This window comes from Sphaeroforma arctica (genome assembly GCF_001186125.1).
Source record: "Sphaeroforma arctica JP610 unplaced genomic scaffold supercont1.1327, whole genome shotgun sequence".
NCBI classification, from domain to species: domain Eukaryota; class Ichthyosporea; order Ichthyophonida; genus Sphaeroforma; species Sphaeroforma arctica.
The window spans coordinates 1-9,126 of NW_014039231.1; the positions used below are offsets into that span (position 1 = coordinate 1).

At 40.0% G+C, this 9,126-nt stretch overlaps 1 protein-coding gene across 1 annotated transcript; it reads left to right on the forward strand.

Moving 5' to 3' along the window:
* Positions 1-174: 174 nt before the first annotated feature.
* SARC_10622 (hypothetical protein) lies at positions 175-7,153 on the forward strand (the record flags this gene model as incomplete). The annotated part of the gene is made up of 7 exons (XM_014295328.1): positions 175-1,175; positions 2,605-3,222; positions 3,807-4,653; positions 5,113-5,235; positions 5,854-5,930; positions 6,555-6,858; positions 6,971-7,153. The coding sequence occupies 7 exons, from the start codon at positions 175-177 to the stop codon at positions 7,031-7,033; spliced, it is 3,033 nt and encodes a 1,010-aa protein (XP_014150803.1). The 3' UTR covers positions 7,034-7,153.
* Positions 7,154-9,126: the final 1,973 nt, after the last annotated feature.

Genomic DNA, 9,126 nt, shown 5'->3' on the forward strand with positions numbered 1-9,126 from the left:
ATATATATATAATCTATATATAATAACATATATATATATATATATATATATATATATATATATATATAATAATATATATATATAAATATATATATATATTTGCATATATATATCTATATATATATATATATATATATATATATATGTATATGTATAGGTATATTTAAGTGCAGTATGGTGGAGCAAGAAAAGCAAGAAGACATAGATGTTGATGGGCCATCGATAGCTTCTGTTCAATTGAATGATAAATTTGTACACACACAATATAATGAATATAGAAACATTAGTAATAATAACTTAGCGGAAGCAGATACACAAGCAAGTATGAGCGAGAAGGAGAATGATGATAAAATTATGACGAAGGATGAAAATATTGTGGTAGACAACGCTATGACGGGTATAAGCAAAGATATTGACGAGCAAATGTCAAAGTTAGAAATAAAGGATACAACGGGAACCACAGATATGTCAACACGGTCACAGCGAGTAGATGCTGATGGTTCGATCGAGGGTAGTACTGAAGCTGAACAGGTTGCTGACAACGAATCAGTGATCTCTGAGGAAGAGGAGGTTGTTACAGATAACTCACAGAGTATGGATGAGAATGATGAGGTTGTAGATAGCGAAGTAGAAAGCGTAGAGGACTCCAATAGTGAGTACGAGAGTGAGAGTGACTATGAAAGTGGCAGTGGCAGTGGGTCGAACGTTGAAGGAGATTCAGATGTGGATTCGGAATCCGATGTTAGTGACTCAGTGCCACGGAGACGCCGGCGTGTACGCGAAAGCCTGAACGAAAGCGATGTCGAGAGTGAAGGCGAAGATGGTGAAGCGGAGGTACTCAGTGATAGTGACCAAGAACAAGAACAAGAATCCGAAGCAGAAAGCGTGTATAGTGATGACAGTCGAAGTGTGAAAGAACCCGAAAAGTCCCGAAAAACGCGAGCACACAAGTCTAAGGCCGATCCGAGAGGGTGGTACGATGAAAAGAATGAAGGGGAAAGTGAGGGGGGGTCAGTGGGGGACAGTGATATCGAGAGAGAGGACCGCACTGATGAAGGTAAGAGCGGTGACGCTGAAGACGACGAGAAGAAAGAGGGCGATGAGGAGGAGGAGGAGGAGGCCAAACCATTTGATATACCCCGTGCCGGGAAGTTCTATCACCACGACGACCGATCGTATGTCTATGTTTAATAAGTATTGAAACGAGATGGCAGTGTGTTGTTTGGGTTGTTTTGTTAGTGGCAGGGTGGGTTTATACGGTCTAGTATCTATGATTGTATGGAGAGTGTATATGTGTACATACTTCAGGTTATTTGCTCAGTATTTTGAAGGTCATGTGCACTTCCACACTATTTTAGGTGAATGCATACTTCTACACATGTTTTCAAGCCTATGAACATGTGCTTGCCTGTGTCCACGGTCTGTCTTCAATTTCTATAGAAATGATACATTGGTATGCGTGAATGCATACATACTCTTATACATGCAGGCATATATATATATATATATGTATATATATGTATGTATGTATGTATATACATGTATATGTATATATATATATGTATATGTACATATATATATATATTATATATATATATATTTGTGTGTATATATATATATTTATATATAAACATGTGTGTGTGTGTGCGCGTGTCTTTGTAAATGTATATGTAAATAAATTTATATACATATATATTTATATGTATATATATATATGTGTGTGTGTGTGTGTGTGTATATTTTCTATTCGTATATAGCTTTTAAATATATAAATTTGTATTTCTATTCCTTATGTTATTTCTATTCGTATAGATACTCTTATCTGTATTTATATATATATATGTGGGTGTGGGTGTGGGTGTGTCTATGTCTATGTATATAAATGTATGTATATACATATATATATATATATGTGTGTGTGTGGGTGTGTGTATGTATATAAGTATGTGTTTATGTGTGTATGTGTATGTGCATATAAATATAAATATATTATGTATATATATTATGTATATATGTGCATATATATATATATACGTGTGTGTGTGCGTGTGTGTGTGCGTGTACATGTATATATATATTATATTTTCGTATATAGCTTTTAAATATATATTTCTATATATTTCTATTCCTTATTTTATTTCTATTCGTATAGAAACTCGTATCCGTATTTTATATATATACATATATGTGTGTGTGTGTGTGTGTGTGTACCTGTACAATTCGCTATATCTGTAGGTATATATTTATATATATATATATATTGTATGTATGTATGTATGTATGCATATATGTATGTATGTACGATCTATGTATGTATGTATGTATGGATACACAGATACCCTAGTTACGTAAATGACAGACGCACACAGACATATATCACTATATATATTTTGCTCGATATTTTTATGTGGGTTGATGACTCACTATCGTGCATTTCCATGCCCAGAAAAAAATTGCGTACGAGTTCGATCGCATGCCATTTTTTTATTCGCTTTGCTGGCCCTTATCGTTCACTTGATGACGATTAGAGTTCGTTGCACTTTTCCGTGTATTTGTTCGCTTGTCCCTAATACTATTAAATTTGATGAATTGGTATACCAACAGAGCTGGTGGCGGTCGAGGAGGTGGTCCCGGACGCAGGAGAAGGCAACTGTGGGACGAAGATGACGCGCATAGAGCAGAAAAATGGTCGCATGATATGTTCGAGGAGCACGAGCGCACCATGCCACCTAGACGAAACCGTATGCATGAATATAACGGTAGTAATCATGGTAGATCAAGACAAACACACGGCAATGGCTATGATGGTAAGTACAAGAATGGAGATCGGGAGGAGAGACACGGAAATAATCAGCGGGAGTCCAGGAATAGTAGGGGTAGAGGCGGAGGCGGTCGAGGTGGTAATAGTTCAGGCAACAATAGGAACAACAACGCTACTGACACTACAAACCTTGACGGCGACGGTGAGTTCCCGCCTCTTGCGGAACCAAAGCAAGCACAGTGTATCATAGACGCGCTGCAAGACAACGTACAACCCGAGCGAACACACACTAAGAGGAATAACGTGGAGAGCTGGCACAGTGTCATGGTACCGGCAAACAGCACGCAGAGGCTTACAACTTTCAGTGGATTTGGCGGTAGTATGGTGAGTGACAAAGGCAGCGGCAAGAAGCCTCTACTAGTCCACGCCAAGGAATATATAGAGGACGATGAAGAACCGAGGTGTGTATGCATGCTGTTCTCATATTTATGATATAATATATTGTGAGTGTGTACATACGCTCTTTTTAAAGCTTTAGTTCAAGTTGTTGTAGTTGTGTGTCTATGCTCTGTCTATGCCTTTGCGATGCGTCGTTGTCATCGCATTCCACACTTGTATATATTTCGATTTGGTGATCTCTGCGTACGCCGTGGCATCCTTCGGCGTATGAATAACTTGAGCTGCGACTACTGTTTACACGCTCGTACTGACTCGCCGTCTGTTGCGTTCGCGTAAATCATTGGGTGTGCCCTTGACTCAAAATATTTGCATGTGTTGTATATGCCTCAGATTTGTAATGAATATGTTGGTAAACACCTCTCATTTCTACTCTTGCTGGCGGCTAATTGGTATGAGATGCGTTTGTCAACGCACGCCGTATTACTATCGGTGGTCGAGAATTAAGTTCGCTCTACTGTTAAATTCGCTCGTATACCTCCTATCTAGGATTTATTTTGTTATACTGTTAAATCCGTACGTATCCCTCCGATTTAGAGTTATTTCGTTCTACTGTTAAATTTGCTCGTATCCCTCCTATTTTCCGTAGTGGCTGGAAACCTCAGAGATATTCTGAGGCGCGACCCGGTCTACAAGACAAAATCAAGAACAAGAATGCGAAAGCTGGACCCCTTTTACCAACGAAAGGGGCTACCGCACTGCCACAACAACAACCGCAAACAGAAGAACCGCAGTCCAATGCTTCAGCAAAAATACCGCAACAACAACAAACTCCACAACAGCAGGTGCAATCGCCTTCATCCCCGCTGCGAAGTCATGAGCAGGATAAACAGAGCGCACACGAAGCACCGCTGACACAGCCGTCAGTGGCGGACAAAAAGCTAACGCAGAAGCAGAAAAAACAGCAGAAGAACAGGGAGAAGAAGGAGCGTCTCAGAGAGGAGAAGAGACTACAAAAACAGTTGCAAGAGGCGACGAACTTGCCCGAGAATTGGGGTGATTCTGTCGGTATTGGGATGCCACCACCACAACAGAATGCCAATGATTTAGGCTCACAGGTTAATGCTAAGAAGGCACAGAGAAAAGAGGCGCAACAACAACAAAGGCTAAAGAACCAGAACCAGACTTCTCCTCAGCCAGACATCGACCTGCAACAACAGCAGACTATACAACTACTTCAGTTGCAATTGCAACTGGAGCAGCAACAGCAGCAACAGCAGAGACGGTTCCAGATCACCCAGCAAGGTTTGGTACAGCAAATGGCTCAGCAGCAACAACTCCTGCTCTCGCAGCAGGCCAGGGCGGGCGATGGAAACAGCGCCATGGCCAGTAGTAATACTAGCAATTCTCACAACGGCGGCAACGGTCCACCTCCCATTAGGTCCATGCTGAATGCTAATGCTACGGAGTACGGGAGCGGGTTTAATTCGAATAAGGTGAGTGGTAGTATTCTGTGCGGGATCTGTGTCCACCCAGATTTTCATGTGGGAGTAGGTATCGTACAAACGAGTTTTGTTTTTGTGATGTAGGTGCATTCTGTGCCACTTTCTGTATTAAGTGAAGAGTTTACGGGGCTTGTGGCTGGGTGTACATGTGCACGCATATTATATTTGAAGTGGATGCATGCGTCATTGTGCCTGTAAAAGTAGTGTCTGGAATGTACACGCCTTCTCACTCATGGATGAACAGTCCTCGACGCAAGAGGAGCATCTGAGAGGTTTTTGTGGACTCCTCTCAGTAGTCTTCTATATACAGCCCCAGACGTTCGATGAATCACGCGACCTCATACACACACTACATGTTGTATGGGCGCACTCGCATGCTGGAGTTTGTTACAATCACGCGTGTAATCACCATCTGGACTCATAGCCATTTTCCCTATGCGGCGTGTGTAGTTCTTCACCGCAGGCAGGTTCAACGATCGACCTAGCCCACTCCCGACGAACCAATACATGCCGTATTCGCCTGCTGATATGAACACCATGCCATGGGCACAGTCTAATGATCTGGATTTGTCGGTATGTGCTGCACCTGCTTACTTATTGAATAACGATGGCTGTGTCAGACAGAGTGGTACCTCCGACTGTATTTCTCTGAGTGGCTCTGTTGATTGCCATAAACCACGGCATGTCAGACCTGATAGCCCCTGGTGTGGTTGTTGTGTATATGACTGACTGTCCTTGCGCGTCACTGTGAAGGCTGGTGCTGAGTTTTTTTTCTTTTTTATATATATATTGCTAGCATCGTGTATATTCGAATGTTGGGCATAGGGCTGTCTCCGAATATCACCACACAGTATGGTGATGTGTGCACAATCGAGTAATGTGTCACAACCAATGTCAATACTGCAAGCCGTATTTGAGAATTCGGTATCGTTCTAGGTCTCTAGACGCGAATGCTGCCTGCCTCTAGTCTCAAATCGCTCGCCAGCATAAAGTGTATAGTTGCCGTATCCTTGCTGAGGTCTGGGTCTGGGATTTGAGACCAGGTGTTGCATCCTAGTACGAATTAGTCTACATTCGCGGGCAGAGTTCCGGGATGTGTATTAACTGTCAATTGAACCTCTTTGATGCCGTGCAAACTTGTAATCGTATTGATATCTTCCACTCAACTTGTCTTGCGGTTGTATTGAACAGGCGGCCCAGTTCATGTATGCCATGCAGCAGAGTGGTATGAACAACTACCTCCCGCCTTCCTCGGACAATATGAATGGGTATGTTATTATGGCATGGTCATCTCACTCTACCAACAGATAGTATTGTGCCTTACCGGTGGTTTTTTTGGTGGTGTGTCTGTGTGCGGAGTGTATGTCGTTATTGGCGCACATCACGGTCTGTGGTTCTTGTCCGATGTTTCCTTCCCTATTGCGTTTGCTTCGTGTATAATCTCTATCCAACATCTGCTTTACTGAGCTTATAGAACTTGTGTATGTCTGTAATTTCGATAGACGTATAATCGTCCGAATACATCGGCCGTCTCACTATTATTGCACACAATTCCGCAAGAGGTAACAATGTTAACCTTCGGTTGTCCGTTCTTCGGTTATTATTTTTCTACCATCGCATAAGGCCACATGCTTTCTTGTATAATCTAGTGCTGATCCATTTCCATATCATTCTCTAACGCTTGTATTTAACCGCCATCTTTGAAAAGCTGCGACCATTCCGGATGTCGTAATTCTGACCCAAGTGCCGACTGATTCTATGTGCTTGTCTTTTGTTCTCTGCGGAAATCTAACCATTTGTTCGTAGCGAGGTACAGGCTACGCTTTTGCTAGCAGCACTCAAAGTACATTCAACAACTACAAGCTCACTCTCTAATTGCGGTATTTACACAGCTTCAATCCGTTATCTATGGCACAATACGGATCGATGGGACCGTACAGCGCAATATCCGGGGGTTCTGGCGGCGTAGGCATTGCCAGTGACTTAGGTCCACCCTCGTCTGACACTTTTGCGCCTAATAGTAATAATCAGAATCAGTTTGTACCGAACTTTGCGATGCCATTTGGTAACAACAGTGATACGATGAATGCTAATAGTAGAACAGCTAATGATGGGAGTGATGGTGGACAGGGAGGCAATACCAATGTTAATGCGGGCGCGTTTGTACCTGGGAGCTCGATGCACTACCCTGCAATGGTATGTTGACTGCATGTGAGGTGTGGGATGGTTTCTAATCGTAATTTGTCATATTCCTATATCATGGCATACGTGCTAATATGAATTGCATTTCTTTGTATCATTTTAATAGAATACGAGGCGTGGTCAAGGACAGCCCCGTAAAGTTTTGACGATAACTCCACCGCCGCAATAGGGGTTTGCCAGTCCGGTCGTGTTCGGTTGCAAATCTTGACTCGACTCGCAGAAGGTTGTGAGTTAGTAGGGGGTGTTGAGAGTGGGAAAGTTTTTATATAAATATGCAATGATTAGTTTGAATTACTGTTTATACTTTCTTTCTGGCACGTTGTATTACCAGTAGTAGTGTGGATTTTATTGCTAGAATTTGTGTAAATTTTATTGCTAGTAGTTGTATGAAACATTTCTAGAAGTTGTATGAAATCAGTAGTAATATAATATTATATTACTAAAATTTGTATGAATTATGTTAATGGTAGCAGTATGAAATATGTTACTGTAAATTGTATGAATTATATTAATAGAAGCTATGTGTATTATATGACTAGAAATCGTATGAATTCTATTGCTAGTAGTTGTGTTGAACATAATACTAGAAATTGTATGAATTATATTGCTTGAGTAGTCTGAATTATATTACTGAAGTTGTATGAATTTTGTCATTAGTAGTAGTATGAATTATACTACCGGAAATTGTATAATTAAATTACTGGAAATTGTATAATTAAATTACTGGAAATTGTATGAATTATATTACTGGAAATTTTATGAATTATATCAATTGTAGCCTGTAAGAAGTATATTATTGGCAATTGTACGGGTTACATAACTCGAAGTTGTATGAATTTTAATACTGAAAATTGTATGGACTATATTACTATTGTTCGTATGAATTATACTGCTAGTAGTTATATGAATTATATTACTAGAAATTGTACGAGTTTTAATACTAGAAACTGTATGAAATATATTACTAGTATTGTGTCACCCACATGGACTTCTTGGCAGTATACTCGATATAAAGTCGGCAAATTCCGCTGTCATTTGGAACTGATAATGCCGTGCTGTGAAGAAGCGCCTCTATGGGGATTTATGGATTATTGACACTTTTTCCCACGTCGACTCAAAACTTCATAAGATGTATAGATCATTGATACCTTTTCTCAAGGAGACTCAAAACTTCATACGAAGTTTTTAAATTAATGGTACTTCACTTCATGGAGACTCAACACTTTAGATGCTTAAATTAATGGCACTTCTTCTCGTGAAGACTCAAAAATTCTTACGATGCTAAACTAACGGTACTTCTTCTCATGGTGACTCATAACTTCATCCGATGTTTAAATGAATTGTACTTAATCTTATGAAGACTCAAAACATGATACGATGCTTAATTGTTCGTACTTCTTCTCACGGAGACCCAAAACTTCATACGATGCCTAAATTATTAGTACTTCTCATTGAGTCGCAAAACCTCATACGAAGTTTAAATTCTTGATTTCTTTCTTCTCATGGAGACTCTAAATTTAATACGTCGTATTAGTTGTTGTTACTTCTTGTCTTGGAAACTCAAAACTTCACACGACGATTGATATTTATTTTTTCAGAGAGACTCAAAACTTCATACAATGTATAGATTATTGGCATCTATCCTCATGGAGACCCAAAACTTCATACGGAGTGTATTTTGTTATTTCGTCTCATGGAGACTCAAATCTTCCTTCGATGTATAGATCATTGGTACCTTTTCTCACGTAGACTCAAAATTAAATACGACGTATGAAGTATTGGTAATTCTTGAGACTCAAAACTTCATATGACGAATAGATCGTTGGAATCTTTTTTTAGGGAGACTCAAAACTTCATACGATGTATATTCCATTGGTACCTTTCCTCGCGGAGACTTAAAACTTCGTACGATTAATAACTTATTGGTAACTTTCCCCACAAAGGCCTCAACTTCATGCGATATTTATATTTACCCTTTCTCACGAAGACTCCAACTTCAACCAATGTATAGATAGAGCATTGACATTTTTCTCTTTGAGACTCAAGCTTGATACCCCACGAAGACTCAAACTTCAGCTATTGTATAGAGTATTAGAACTTTTTCGCCCTGCAACTCAAACTTCCTACAAAGTATAGAATGTTGGTTTATTTTCCCACTAAGACTTAAACTTCTTGCGGTGCATAGAATACTGGTACTTTTTCTAAGGGAGAATCAAAATTCTGTACGGTGTGTAGATCATTGGTATCTTTTATCACGGAAAT